Source organism: Lytechinus variegatus, chromosome 10 (genome assembly GCF_018143015.1).
Source record: "Lytechinus variegatus isolate NC3 chromosome 10, Lvar_3.0, whole genome shotgun sequence".
Classification (NCBI taxonomy): domain Eukaryota; kingdom Metazoa; phylum Echinodermata; class Echinoidea; order Temnopleuroida; family Toxopneustidae; genus Lytechinus; species Lytechinus variegatus.
The window spans coordinates 17100906-17116941 of NC_054749.1; the positions used below are offsets into that span (position 1 = coordinate 17100906).

At 36.2% G+C, this 16036-nt stretch overlaps 2 protein-coding genes across 3 annotated transcripts in view; one reads left to right on the top strand and one right to left on the bottom strand.

Moving 5' to 3' along the window:
• Positions 1-500: 500 nt before the first annotated feature.
• On the bottom strand, positions 501-4960 carry LOC121423118 (LYR motif-containing protein 1-like). Of its 2 annotated transcripts, none has more exons than XM_041618407.1 (4): positions 4863-4960; positions 3453-3651; positions 2349-2409; positions 501-1045 (listed from the first exon to the last, which is right to left on the bottom strand). In XM_041618407.1, the coding sequence occupies exons 2-4, from the start codon at positions 3612-3614 to the stop codon at positions 897-899; spliced, it is 372 nt and encodes a 123-aa protein (XP_041474341.1). In that variant the 5' UTR covers positions 3615-3651; positions 4863-4960; the 3' UTR covers positions 501-896. The 2 variants fall into 2 exon arrangements, with proteins under 2 accessions (XP_041474341.1, XP_041474340.1); XM_041618406.1 differs by lacking the exon at positions 4863-4960 and adding an exon at positions 4770-4825.
• Positions 4961-5050: 90 nt separating this feature from the next.
• The window catches only part of LOC121422383 (tubulin-specific chaperone D-like), a 71880-nt gene continuing 60894 nt past the window's right edge, over positions 5051-16036 (top strand). Inside the window, exons 1-8 of the mRNA XM_041617389.1 lie at positions 5051-5250; positions 6149-6297; positions 7519-7620; positions 8690-8842; positions 9414-9469; positions 10532-10617; positions 11395-11444; positions 12262-12307. Coding sequence (XP_041473323.1) covers positions 5085-5250; positions 6149-6297; positions 7519-7620; positions 8690-8842; positions 9414-9469; positions 10532-10617; positions 11395-11444; positions 12262-12307 — 808 coding nt within the window. The 5' untranslated portion in view covers positions 5051-5084. The remainder of the gene's footprint in view (positions 5251-6148; positions 6298-7518; positions 7621-8689; positions 8843-9413; positions 9470-10531; positions 10618-11394; positions 11445-12261; positions 12308-16036) is intronic.

Below are 16036 nucleotides of genomic sequence, written 5' to 3' on the forward strand. Positions count from 1 at the left end.
AAGCTAAACCAAAAAGAGATAAACCATTCCAGATTCTTTGAAGGGCAATCACAACTAGGTCTCCCTTGTATTTTTCCAACATTGATGTTTCAGGTAAAATCGTATTCAAAACATCAGTCTAGATTACCGGTAATACTTTTTTGTAAGACATTCAAATGCTTTAACGTTTCAGAAAAGGCTGTGTTATATCAGTGCTGAGAATTATCTTCATCATTATCAGCTTAGGGGAAAAACAAAGAAACCTTGCATGATCAACAGTTCTTTTATTCCTCAATTGGACATTATGAAATTGCTCTCTTAAATTTAACAGAGGGCAACAATATAAAGAAAGTGTTGTAATTACAATAATCACCATAACTGCTCAATAATTTGATCATTACTGTGTTTCTAATTAGCGGTGCAAAGACAGCATAAAATTTCTTAGTGGTAAAGTATCCTTGTTGGAAGCATAGGTAATAAGCTCCCTTTTTAAAAGTATAATAATTTTTTTTAGTACCTCCTAATGAAAAAAAACATATGGCATACAAGGAGGAAAAGGTCTCTTGCATTGAAAACATATCTAGACCTCCAAAGTGACATTTATAAGAGTTTTGGCCTCGAGTCATACAAACATCAAAACGTCAAAAAAAGACTACCATTTCCAAAATTGTATAAACTCAAGGGTCAAAGTGCACAAAGATTAATTGAAAGAGGAAATATTCAGATCTTCTGGATAATTGATGAACACAGTAGAATACTTTCTAAACTTCAGCTTCAACATTACATTTAGCAATCCTGTAATTTTTAAATCGAGCTCAGAAGTAAAATATTCAATTCATACATACAGAATAATGATCTCTTCGTCAGGCATGTGCACAAATCTTTTTCGTCCACTTTCAGCACATTCCTCACAAATCTCATGAATATTCATCATGGGATTTCATGTAAACTGGCTTAGCTTGCTTGCGTAGTCTCACTTGGGCTTTCTTGCCTTTGCTCGTAGAGGGAGGGAGTCCACCATAGGGAATGTTCACAGGCCTGGGGTATGGTGTCCTGTAATGCATAGCTGGAGAGAAAATGTAAATTATCAAATGAATTGTTAAATTGATGAAAGGTCAAGTTATTATCAGCTAGATAAAATTAAGGAAAGGGTACCAGTATTCATATTAAGGAGGTGTGAGCCTACATTTATACGGGAAAAAACATTACTTTTCGTAGTGCAAACATCGCTGTGGTCAAGGAAAATTTGTCATGTAAATATTATCCATGTGCCATTTCTTATAAAAATGAAATATATATAATTATTCTTTTTTCACAAAAGCATAATAACATGAAAATGGAATATTCAGAATCATTCTTCATAATCCATTGAATAATGGCAAATTTAATGGATCTGATAAATAGGAGAGTCAATATTAATGTATATCAATTGAAAAGGCATAAATGAGTTATTCTCTGACAGACTTTTCCAAACATGTTTTTCTTTTCTGCTTAAATTATCGGTTTTAACACCAATTTAAGGTCACCCTCAATGTCTTTAATGATTATGACTTCAAATAAAAATAATCAATTCTAACTGCTGGTTAAAGCCTACCGCTATAATTTTCTCATCATCAATCTTATGAAATATTACTATGACATCATCAATCTGGTACTTTTATCCGCCCCCCCTCACAAAAAAAAAAGAAGTCAGAGGAACCACCAGGGCCCGTTGCATAAAACTTTTTACCTGAGAAAACTCAGGTTGTTTTTACCAGAGATTTTGCTATGTGTTAAAGTCACTGGCAGAAATCAGACTATCTGAGTTTTCAGTTTTTACCAGAGTTTTCTCAGGTAAAAAGTTTTATGCAACTGGCCCCAGGACAGTATTGACCCGCTTGTTCACTGCTACCACCCTGCCTGTGGGGAATCTAAATATAGATCTTTTCATACACCACACATTTTATAATATTATATAAATCAAAATGCTACTTCTGTAACAAAATATACTAATTTCCATACAGTTGCAATCCATTCTTCAGTAGTAATGTGGCGATCATTTTTGTATTCACTGGAGCACTAAAAAAATTGAATTTGGGGCATGCTTTTGTGCAGGCCTTCTATTGATGGACAGTAAAATTTCAAAAGAATCGTCATTTTTCATCATCATTTTTCAATCTCTATTTTTAATTCAGAAAAATAATTAAAAGACTTCAATTACTTAAGAACCAATTTATATGATGGATAATTGCAATGGAAACTGACAGTGTCAAAAAATCAAGTTTTTGTCCCCCAAACAAGATAAAATATGCCAAACGTTGCCAACCTTATTTTGCCCCACAGGGAATAGTAACAGTGAACAAGATTATCATTGAATGTGTATAATTTACCCATTGCTAGTCTGGACTCTCCTTCTTGAATGCAAAGCCTAATCTCCTCAACATCTGCAAGCTGTAAATAAAAACAAAACACTGATATATTTAAATGCTCTTGGTAAAATTTGATCATCCTTCTTCCCAGCTTTCAGCTTAATACAATATCAGAATTGTAGGTACAACAACCATAATACAAGATTTCAAAGTATTGCTAAAGTTCACAAAATGCTTCCATCACTTGACTGCTGGGAATTCTTGTTAGTGTTAAAATCTCTGAGAGTCTTCTCTTTTATGGTTCACTGACATTGTAGTGTGATGAATGCTCCATGTTTAAATTACAAACATTCACAAATATTTAAAGGTCAAGTCCACCTCAGAAAAATGTTGATTTGAATCAATAGAGAAAAAATCAGACAAGCACAATGCTGAAAATTTCATCAAAATCGGATGTAAAATAAGAAAGTTATGACATTTTAAGGTGTCACTTATTTTTAACAAAATAGTTATATGAACGAGCCAGTTACATCCAAATGAGAGAGTCGATGATGTCACTCACTCACTATTTTTGTTTTTTAATTGTTTGAATTATAAAATATTTCAATTTTTACGAATTTGATGATTAGGACCTCTTGCCTGAAGCACAAAATCATGTTAAAATAATGGAATTCCACGTGTTCAGGGAGGAATGAAACTTCATTTCACATGACAATGACGAGAAAATCAAAATATTTCATATAATAAAATACAAAGAAATAGTGAGTGGTGTCATCAGTTCCCTCATTTGCATACCAACCGAGATGTGCATATAACTGTTTTGTGAAATGAAGCGAAATTTTAAATGTCATAACTTTCTTATTTTACATCCGATTTTGATGAAAGTTTGAGTGTTATGCTTGTTGAATTTTTCTCTTTTTATTCAAATCAAGTTTTTGTGGGGTGGACTTGTCTTTAAGAAGAAATTTACAAGCACTACAAAAGTTGTAGTGTGTAAAATGCTCAAAGTAAAATTTTTACACAGAAAGTCATTGCTGATATAAAATACATTCAATGATCAGCCCTACACTACTCCTTTTCAATAAAGACATATTCTATCAAATGTCCAATTAATGAATTCCATACTTGTCTATTTTTCCTGAATAGTTCTTTAGTTTCTGCTTTGATGTATTCCCTTTCAGACTTGGTCTCACTCAGTACTCCAGAACTGGCCTCCCATTTCTGGGCTGTTCTCAGTAACCTTTTATACAGTGATAGTGTTTGTGATCTCAAACTGATGGCTGCCATCTTGAATTTGTCATGATGGATGCTTCTACGATTTTTGCTACAATTTGTAAAAAAAAAGAAGGAAGGAAATATTATTACAAACATTTCTAAAGAAATCTTCATGGCACAATCTAAGATAATAGGCCTACCTCTTACAAAGCAGAACAATCAGTTTGTGTGAAATGTCAAGGGAAAAAAATGATCAGATTTGAATTTTGAACAGAAAACCTATTGTTCAAAAGATTTACCAGGTATATGTGGTCACCCTCCCTCCTTTCCCATTGATCAAATACCCCTGCCATAAATCTATTCTTCCACCATTATACATTGCTATTACCGGTATGGTTGGAACTACCCCTTATCGACCACCTAATCTTCTAAGCATTGTATCTGCGAAAATATTCATCAATTTTACCCAGTTTTCATCTCATTTGTGCAGAAAATTGAGCAGATCAGATTCCCATGTTTCTCACGGCGACTCCCATTCAATCAGCATATATATCGACGAACAACGAATGCGACGATTTTACATTTGCTCATTTGCACCCATCTTTTGAAACCGACCACCCGCGATACACTAGACTAAGTTTACGGCCTATTCTTGTCGCTGTGGTGAAGTATTTTGACTCAAGATTCCAAATCAGTTCTGTGATGTCAACATGCTAAATGATCGTCTCACTACTTCCATTGCGAGCTCCGGCACATGATTCGACGATTGACGATGGATACTTGTTCTAAAGCCGTTTCCTATCGGATTTCTTGGTTTTTCAGCGGGGTTTGGGTCTGGTCAATACAATTTTGATTAATTCTACTAAATATTTACTTTTTGTTGCTTCTTTTTTTTCTCGTAAAATCGATTCTTACCGTTTCTATGGACATGATGGACACTGCGCCTACTCTCCCGCGCGTATTGTTTGTAATACGCAATAATTTTAACGCGCGCAATGTGGTCGGTTTCAAAAGAGGTGGTCGATATGTAGTAGTCTCACCATATTATTAAAAAAAACAAGTGGAACACCTCTGGCAGTCTCGCCTGCATTAATTTTACGCAGGATAATGCAGCTAACATGGCTAGTGTTTCCTTTAAACAGCTAATGAACGTTAGGTAGAAATTATCACAAACTAACTAGGGCCTCAGTCAAACTCAATCAAAGTAAAAACTCAATTTTTTTGTACCGTATGTCATGATTCATCTCCCCAATTTTTTTCTCCCATCTCTGACTCCCCACAGAGATTATCACACTCAGCTTGTCATGCTAAAAAACTTGCCTCTCTGATCTTAGGTTCAACTTAGATGCAGTCTTCTCTCTGAGTCTGTCTCTGAGCTGTAGACAAACTATGGTGTGGGAAAATGACGGGCGCCAAGCGGCCCGTATACCGGCGCGTGGCGGCGAGGACCAGCCCGGCCAGTGCTAGCTATAGTGTTGGGTGTTGCGCTGCGCGCGCCGTCGCGACTTGCGATAGCTAGCGGCGTACGGTGAGCTATAAAACATGGCGACCGCCGGGATGATTATGGAAGACGAGACCGAGCTGGCCCAAAAGGGCCACATCAAGGAGGAATTTACTGAATTTGAAACCGTAAAAAATTTATACAGAAGTTTACCCAACATATACAGTGATCAGATTAGTGTGGAGTTAGCTCTGGAACAGTTTACGGGTAAGTTTTTTTAAACGGGAAATCTAATTATATTTTTTACTGACATGGAAGTTAATGTGTGGGAGCGTACTGTATTCTAAAGCATGACGGGAATCAAACGAATGGAGAGGCGAAGCTCAGCTCAGCCTCAGGCCACACTTAGCCGGTAACCCAGGCCAGGGAGCTCCGGCTCGGAGCCCACCCATGGGTGCATTACTGTTGCTGTGCAGATATCTATACCAAGTTGTTGTGTGTCCGGACAGGTTGTATATCCGGACGACCAATTTTAAAAAGTCACTTGGAAACATTTACGAGCAAAGTTTCATCAATTTTCAGTCCACAATGTTAGGAAATATTTTAATGAACAAAATATAACAAATGAAATAAGATGATAAGGTCTACAACTATTCATTGTCTGACTCTGAATGTTATATAAATAAAGAAAAAAAAGAAGGCTTCAAAAATATTAAGTGTCCGGACACCTGCCTCGGGCGAAGTTCGTGCAGGCTCCACTCCACTTCACTACCGCTACACTGTCTACGACTACGCTTCACCCACCCGAACTTGGGGATGATGAACTCTATCGGATATTCCGAGTGACAGAGGTGGGATCAAAAAGTGGTTTATTGTAAAAATGAAAGAAAAAAAATATAACGAGAAAGAAAAAAAGCTTAATTTCTCACTCTTCACCCATATTTCACTCCGTGTCCATCCTCTGGTTATCTTCAAACTTGGTGATTTTGGGCCAGTATCTTTTTCCACGTATGTATTATTCACAGCCGATTTCAAAACATCGTGTGTAATCGGTCTGATCGCACGCAATGTTTTGAAATTGATCGTTATAAAGCGCTTGTGGTTCAGAGTCTACTCTAGAGACTTATCCACTGAGCCAGAACACTACTTTCTTTCCTACTTTCAGTGATAGTGGATGAATACCAGGAGCAGCCTCATTTACTGGACCCCTACCTAGAGGAGATGGTCCTGGACTTCCTCTCCATTGGTAGAGATATGAATGTTGACAGGAAGCTCTCTCATCTTGCCTTCAAATTCCTCTATCTACTCACAAAGGTAACAATCCATCCAGATATTAGATGAGCAAAATAGGATCATGATTAAAAAAACTCTTTGTAAAATTACAATGAATATCTTGATTATAATCCATTATGTGACCCCCAGAATTCTCTCGACTATTTAACATACATGTACATTGTAGTGTGATTTCATATACTTTGCTATCAGTTGTATTCATGTTAACAAGGTTAACAACAGTAAAGAATGTTGACAATACAATTGAAAATATATCACTCTAAGCTTACCATATTTCACATTTTTATAAAGTGATTCATAACATTGCAAACAACTTGAAAGAAACAGCTGGTCTGAGCTAATATTTAAGTTATAAGCATTCACAGAAAAAAAACAATAATGATAGTAATAGGCATTTATATAGCGCCATCTATTTAGAAATATTCTATTCCAAGGCACACAAGAAAAGAAAGACTGAGAAAGTTTGGATGAGTGTCAGAGTGCCAATAGGCAATAACCAATACTGTTAGAAAAGATAAGACTTCAGTTTAGATTTAAAGGTCCCATTCTTGCACCACCATATCTGCCCATTAATATGATATTGGATATGCTCTTATGTGATTCAAATCAAAGGCATGCTTTTAAATTTGCAGTGGAAATTTGGATGTGAAATTTATTACTATTATTCTTCTTCATATTCTCGATCAGAAGTTAAATGTTTTGGTGATTCCTAATATATAATCTTATTTAAGAAATCTTCCTTTTGGGGCTTACATAAATGTATTTTTATTGAATGAACAGTCGTTAGGGGAAATAATGTCCATGCAGGGTTCCATAGTATAATGTTACTGTTCATGGTATTAGTGCCTTCCAGTGGTAAGTACCATGATGGTAATACTCAACAACCAATCAAAATCAAGGATTCCTTGGAAGTTACTATTGGATGGCAAAGTTTTCACAATGAAAAAAAACTGTCAGTTTTGGAAATTGGAATGATTTGGCACTCAGTTTTGGAAATTGGAATGATTTGGCACTTCCTATTTTCAGAAAGACACTATAAAAAACCCATCTCTTTTATAGTAGCCTGTAGTTTAAAGATGAGATAGCTCCATGCATTGGATTCATTGTATAAAGCGCTCTTAGCCTAACAGAAAAAGTACATTATAATGATGATAACAATAACGGGGCCCAGAATATACACTGTATTTTTTTCCTGGTCAATTGCCCATGTGTATTGCATGAATAAATCACCTTTCTTTGCAGGCCCGTGGACCAAAGGTCATCGTGAGGCTGTTACCCCATGAGGTCGTGGATCTGGAACCTACTCTAGCTCTTCTTAGTGCTCAAGATCCTAATGATTATGAGGTACATGTACATGTATTATTAGTGAAAGTATTTTTATAATTGTCAGAATTATATGGTGACAGGTACTGATGCTGCCTTGGGCTTTCTTCATGAATATATTTTTGTACCAAGTCCTACATGTATGTAGCTATTACAGAATCAACTTAATATGTCGGAAAACGCTCCTGTCAAGTCAAGTAAAGTGACAAGAGACAAGATAAAGAAATCATTAATATCTGATTATTTTATAATCAATTTATAGGAAATTTATTTGAACCAAGTTATATTGATATCAGTTTGAGAGATGCTTAAAATAAAGAGTTCAGTAGAATGTTGATCCATTAAGTGTCACCATGTTTTGCATACAAATCTTGAATTTATGTATTCTGTCGTGGGGACATAAATCATATTTGTCTCTCAGCATATAGGTTTCTTTTTTTGAGAAGCATCTCCTTAAAACTGGATTGAGCTTTAGGTGACCTTCATGTACCATCCAAAACATTGATATTATTGTTTAAGTTTGAATACCTCTTTCTCTGATTTTTTAAAAATTCATTTGAATGGAATTTGAAAAAAAAAAATCATCTTTTCTATTAAAATTGCTAAGCAAAATCCAGATTTAAAGGTAAATGCCAGTTTTGGTAACGATATCAAAATGAGTTTGTACAGAATCCAATGAAATGACCACCAAAGTGTCTGTATAAATAAAGAATATGTGCCTAAGGATTCTGGAAGAAATTGGGTAATTGCTGAGAAACTAGCAAATAAGCACAGGATTCAGGTCAAGCGTTGGGCACGACATTCAAAGCAATAATAATACACTGTCCCACATGCGCTTATCTGTGTTGGTGATCTTCAGTGTGAATAGTTTTCAACGTAGATTTCAAGATTTCACAAAGTTCAGTTTATGTGACCAGATCTAGATCCTCGATATACTGGCAATTACGCCTGGTTTAACAGACTTTGTGATGAAATCAGTGTTTACTGCAACTACTGGCATTTCTATTTAAAGTGTAATATTTGCGTATTGTGATATGTAGGTAACAGACTATTGTGTATTAATTTGCACATCCACTTTTTTGAATTTCAGACCTGGGAGTCTCGTTACATGCTGTTACTGTGGATGTCTATGATATGCATGATACCATTTGATATGTCCAGACTGGACAGTGGTGTGGCCGGAGCAGGTGACCAACAGACCAAGAATCTACCCACTATGGACAGGATACTCAATGTGGCAAAGGTTAGTATTAAAAGAGAATGAAATCTGGTATGAGTAGAGAGGAAGGAGAGAATTTTTAATGGTTTTAATTAGTTCCGTCAGAATTATTCTTGGAATGAGCAAGTTATCGTAGTCACATAAACTGTATCAATTTACTTTCTTTAGTGATCTTAGATTGGCAATGCTGCTTCAAAATGATGGGCATGGCTTTAGAAATCTCAGTATGTTTTGTCCACAAAATTATGCAATATCTTTCCAAATGCAGCTTGTCTCCTTAGCTTGTGATATATCAGTCTTGATGCATGCTTCCTTTGATCAGATGATGTACATTTAACATTTGTGAAAACAATCCATGTTATGCATGTTTCTGCATGAGACTCGGTGGACGAGGGAGATGCATGCGTAATTGTTAGTAGACAATTATGTGGACTTGCATATCAAACAGATCTCATTGTTAGTGGGTGGAAACCTTTCAAGTTAAAATCATGTTCTTGAGTTATGATATACTGTATACCATTAATCAGTCCCCAGTGTTTGAAGATGATACAGTTTGTTAATTTCATTTAATATTTGCTGTTGTTTGTTTCTTTAGGTATATCTTGGGATGAGCGATAAATGTCGAGATGCTGCTGCTTTTATGGTTTCAAGGTAAGATGTCATAGAGTGGAAGAAAATGGCAATTTAGAATAAGAATGAAATAAACATGATGCCCTTTGATTTTAACATTTGTAAATCGGCTGTGAACAAAAACCTAATCTAATGAACTATAATCAACAAGTCATTTAACTGATTAATCAAAAAAAAAAAAAAAATCACTGAGGGGATTGATTGCAAAATAGGGTGCTATTTTGAGAAATGTCTAAGTGAAGATCCACTTCTTCATGATACCAAACAATCAGATGCTACTTTTAGTCCAAAGTGCTTGTATGTGTACTACATATAGAACAAGATCACATTCAAAGTTTATGAAAGAATTCCCTTGCCAGGGCTGATGGAGAGGCGATAGGGTGTCTCTTAAAGGGATGGTTCGGGCTGAAAATATTTATATCTTGATACATAGAGTAGAATTCACTGAGCAAAATGCCGAAAAATTCATCTAAATCGGTTAACAAAGAATAGAGTTATTGAAGTTTAAAGTTGAGCAATATTTTGTGAAAACAGTCGTCATGGATATTCATTAGGTGGGCTGATGATGTTCTTCTCCACTTTACGTTTTCTTATTATTATTACATAAAATCAAATTTTTTTCATTATTTCATACTAGTGTGAATAATATGTCTCCCTTATAATGAAACAAGTTGCAGCAATAAATATCTAATGCAACAAATCAGTTGTTAATCCAATTTTTATAGTTCTTGGGGGAAAAATTTTGAATAAACCTAATTTCATATTATAAAACACAAAAGAACAAGTGGGGATGTGACATCATCAGCCCACCTAATGAATATTCATGACAACTATTTAAAAAAAAAACTCTCCAAACTTTAAATTTAATAACTTTGTTATTTGTTATCCGATTTTGATGAAATTTTTGGCATTTTGCTAAGTAGATTCTACTCTATTTATTAAGCTATAAATACTTTCAGCCCGGACCATCTCTATAAGTCTCTAGATTAGTCCATAAGAGGACTGATTATGCTGGAATCAAGAAATTTCTATTCAAGAATGCATGTACTATTTACTTCCAATAATATAATTTGGAACTACTAGGTTTCTTACAAGGCATGACGTGAAACAGATGAGATTACCTGAGTTCCTTGACTGGTGTCTGCAGACTCTCACATCTGAAGGAAAAAGTGAGTATTGTTATAACTCATCTGGACCTGTTTAATGAACCAAAGCAAATGATTTGTTTTCTTCTTCCTCTGCTTCTTCTGCTATAATCTTTGGAGTGCTCTGCAGCCTCTCTCTATCTCTCCAGCATATTTCTATTACCATTGTTGCCTTAATTTTCAAACCTGTTCAATGATGATTTCTGCATGATGGACTTTCAATATGAGAAACTCATGACATTGGCGGTTTGCATTACACTTCTACCTCATTCAAATAATCTGGGTCAAACTGTTTAGAAAGCTTCTTAGAGGTGTGTGCAGTAGCTCGTGTATTCCACACCAAGGTAACTCTCCTCCAAGTTCCATCCCAAATCCCTTAATCAAGAATGGACCAGCGATACTGTTCCCTGCTACTATTCAGATTCCAAAGACAGAGCTGCCAAGTAGTACAGATTTTCAGTATTTAGTACTGAATACTGATGGTATCATGCAAAATACTGATTTCTAAGGTTTCCGTTTTCTGTGTTGTCTTATGGTATTTCATTGAAAATACTGATGTCATCATCAAAATACTGATTTTCAGCTTTAAAAATACTGAAATGTTCTTTTTCAGGTTGGCAGCTGTGCAAAGATAGGAGGGTAATTCTCAGAGGCACGGAGATATCTTGCAGATACCAATGTAAACATTAATATTGGCAACATAGTGTGCAACCATATTGGTAATATTTGTGAGATAATGCACTTGTCTTTGCTTTGCATCATAAGGATTCTAAACAGCTTGCAATCTGATTTTCTTTTCAGAGGGAACCATTCCATCTATCCTTAAAATGGCCGGAGTGTTATCTGTCTTGGTAAGAAACAAACACAAAAAAGTTAATTTTGAACATGATTTGATATAAGTATGATACATTTTCCATGTACCCTCATCTGTATTTGGCTTGTGTCTCAAAAGGGTAATGAAGCAATGCAAAAAGAAGTTTGATATACAGAAAACATTTTACACACTTGATATCCCACCTAATTACACATGTAGATACTTTGCAAATAAACCATGTTTTCCCTTTCAATTGGGCACATGTTCTTCAAATTGAATGTTAACTTGGCTCCAGTGCAGATCAAGGGGTTTATTCAAATGGAAAGACTCAATTCAATTATGTGCCTTTTTGAGAATTTGATTTCGCAGTATTCAGTAGTAACTTTACTTTCTGCAGAACATAAAGCCTTATCTCAATTGACATCATATTTTTTTAAAGAAAAATCTCAATAGAGTTACCTGGTGGGTGTTTCATAAAGCTGTTCGTAAGTTAAGAGCGACTTTAAGAACGACTGGTGATCCTTTCTAGTGGCAAATGGTATATTCATTGGTGATGGTTTAGCACGTAAACAATGTTAACCAGTTGTTCTGAAAGTCGCTCTTAACTTACAAACAGCTTTATGAAACGGCCCCAAGGTAAAAAATTCTCCCTCAAAATCTTGCTTATCAACCCTCTATTAACGAACTGCATAACACATACATTTATGACCTTTTTCAAAGCACATATTAATGTAAAACTATTAAAGTACTATGTTCATTGAATTCATCTTACCTTATTTCTCATGTAACTACAACAATATTTTTAAAATGCAATATGTTTTGATGTATGAATCGTTTTGTTGTCCAATATCTAGGCTCAATTGTTTAAGCTGGGCAAGAGAAGTGATATTCTCCAATATGGTAAGTTTACAAATTTCCAATTTTCATACATGAACGCTTTGCAAAACCAAACATTACTTTTCCAGGGCCCTTTGATAATGACTTTGGTAGATTTGTCATAAAAGGTACTCTTGGATACCTTGTCCTTTATTTTGATTGGCTTTTGGGCCATGTACCATGGTAGTTACCGTAATGAAAATTACAATATTGTGAACCCTTTATGGATTTTGGTCCCAGGATTTAGGGACCGTAGTTTTATTATCGATGGCGTTCTCTTAAATCCGCGTGCAGGATCGTGCGTCGGAACGGTGGACGATTTTAGCCCAACCCCTTGGCAGAGTTGAAAAGGGGGAGGAGCCTAATTCGTCGGAGTGCAGGAGAACGAATCCGTTCCGCTTCTTCCCGCCGCGCCGCCCGCTGCAATGCACTGTACTGCATGTGCTATGCATGCTATGGCAGATCAGCGGGACACGATTCGTCCCTAGATCCTGCAACGACACACGCTCTTTGGAGCTTCTTTAAAATGGGAAGATTGCAGCGCTACAATTGAGCGTTTTACAATTAGTAACAATAAACTTACTATTTAAATTCCGTGTAGTGAAGATCATGATTATGTGAATGGCAAACCATGAGGCGGGTCACGATGTATGACCCACTCTTGTGTAATGTGCATGTGTGTGTTGAGTGAATCTCATCTGGTCGGCAGTGACTCGGCACTCGTATTTTTAGTTAAATTTAGAATGAATGTGCCATGCTCGGTATTTATAGCCTCAGAATGTGGGAGAATGTGATAAAGACCCGGGTAGACTCAATAAATATTGGGTATGTTACAAATTTGATACATACATAACTCTTGATTGATTTTAACAGGCCCATATTTCTTACTTTAATAGATCTATTTTGAGCTCTACTATCATGTTGTGTCCTTTTCCTCCCTCCCTTTCTCTCGGTGTTGAGCTTTATAGGTTTGCCCCCCCCCCCTTCATTTTGTCTTTGTTGAATTTGTATCTGGTCACACGATATGAATAGATTATATTGTTCTCGTTATAATTTAATATACCCGGTCAAAATATTGACCATTTAACTTATGTTCTTAAAATGAAGAAGAATAAAAATACCGCAGCATTCAAATTAGGATTCAAATTTCCACCGATAATTCACGAACCGATAATTGCAATAACACTTTTATTCACTTGATTTTCCTGTCAGAATTTTTTTTTTTTTTTTTTTTTTTTTAAAAAACAGGTACACACCTAGTTACAAAATAATGCGTGAAGCATTTCCATTTATTTGAATGCAGGATAAAATAGCACAGGTGTCGTAGCCGGGGATCGAACCCCGGACTTTCCATGTATAGCCAGGCGCCTTAGACCACTCGGCCACGGCACCCTCATAAGTACCGAAATCGATGATAGCTTGCATTGCTTTCATTTAGTAAATCTAATATCTCACTCAATAAGTTAGTGCACTCAAATCTTGTTCAATAAGTTTGGGCATGGACCTATTTTTAATAGATCTATGCAATCCAAATAACTAGAGTTGAAGATGAACTCTGATTGACATCATTTTGAACTTAGAACAAGGGCGCATAGATAAGGCCGTAGTATGTTTATGAAGATTAAATGGTGAGAGGAAAAAGTGCAACACGCATAGAAGACGAAGAGGGGGGGGGGGGGGGTGTCGTTTAAGAGGTAAAAAGAGCGAAAGAGATGAAGGGGAGCGGTGTATGGGAGATGGATTGAAAGGGTGAAGGTGGAGTAAAGCGGGCCAATCTCATTAGCAATCCGTTTATTACATTACTTAATTTATAATCATATACATATTTTTTTTTCACAACCAGAATTTCATTTGTAATCATCCGACTGCATTATTTACTAGTACCTCACATTATTTTGCCATTATTACGATTAATACCTCGGTCACATTATTTTGGAATAGCTACAAATTTATGAATAAAAATGGCGTAAACGGCCGCCGTGGAGCAAATGTGACCGAGGTGTAAGGGAGAATAAACCAAATGCCACGATCCCTCAATTTTGCGAATGACGTCCGCTATTTGCAGTTTATAGGCCGTCGTGATTAAAGGGATGCTTCGGGCTGGAGACGTTGATGTATCACTAAAAAGAATAAAATTCAAATAGCAAAATGCTGAAAATTTGATCAAAATCAGATAAAAAATAAGTTATCATTAAAGATTTGCATTATTCTGATGAAACAGCTCTAGGCTCGTCTTCATGAATATTCATTAGGTGGACTGATGATGCCTTATCTCCTCTGTCTTGTTCTTTTGTATTTAATTATATGAAATTTAGGTTTATAAATTCAAAGTTTTCTACCAAGGACTTAAACAATTGGACTGAAAACTGATTGTGCACATTAGGTTTTTCATGCTGCAACCATAGAGCTAGCTCAATGCTGCAACGTATTTCATAATTGAGACACATCATTTACATATTTGTGAAAAATGAACAATTATGATTTCGTGTAATGACGTATATATATATATAAGAAAAAGGAAATTACGAGAAATTACGTGAAATTACGTGACATCAGCCCACCCAATGTTCATAACTTAGTTATTTGTTATCCGATTCTAATGAAATTTTAAGCATTTTGCTCTGAATTTTATTCTATTCTTCTAAATCTAAATATTTTCAGCCTACCAGCGATAAACAGCTAAGCCTTGTCCATGATTTTTTTTCTAGCGGATGTTGTCCACTATCCAATGGTAGTGACCTCCGCAAAGCATACTTTTAAAGTAATATACCAGAACTCTACTTGGCTTGAACTCAGGCCCTACGATGGATCATTAACGTTTTGTCTTTATAACCGGGGACATGAGACCAGGGATGTCCCTGGTTCGACGATGGGGACTGACCAGGCACAGATTCCACAAAAACTGGACATTCTAAGGTAAGAAACAACAAGAAACAACATGATGGCCTATCATGAAAATCATCGGATAGGCCTTCGCAAGGGCACTTTTTATTATTTCTACATCTTTTTGCCCAAGATGACAAATTCCATTGCATGCAGGTACGAATCAAAGGAAGGGGGAGGGGGCCCCGGGGGCCACTTAAATGAGTAGATACCATGCGCGACCAAAAAGCACGTAAAAAGGATGTCCTTTTCACGATAGGGCACGTTACATACGTAACGTGATAAGGGTGTCAGAAGCAAATATGAAAAAAGGGTATCTATTTCGCTAGGAAAATTACGTGTTTAGGGTTGAATTCGCGGGGATGATAAAACAAAATTAAAATGTTTTATAAAGGGTGTCCTTTTTGCCCCAACACTTCGTGTTTAGTCCGATTTGCGCGATGTGTAGGTGAGGTCGTAAACCAAATAAGATAAAGCAGACGACCCGATCAGGACCCGTAATAAAACATTCCTGTACTTGTTTAGGGGTTCATTTCAGGGAATATTTGCAAAGAGTATCGTTTTGTTACCAATACTTGTTAAGGGTAGGGTTTCACACGACAGTCTTGTTTAGGGGTGCATTTTTAGAATATGGAAATTACGTGTTTAGGGTGCTTTTCGAAACCCCATGGTCGCGCATGGTATCCACTCGTGAATGGAAGTGCCCCCCCCCCTGGGGAGGGGGCATACCCCGTAATTTTGAAGGAAAAATTATACTCCCATTCGAGTGCAAAACTGCGTTCACTTGGGACGGAGGACGTTGCACCTAGCTCCCTTCTCCGTACATGTATGTTGAGCTTGTCATTTTTAAGGGATTTTTTCGGGAGAAAA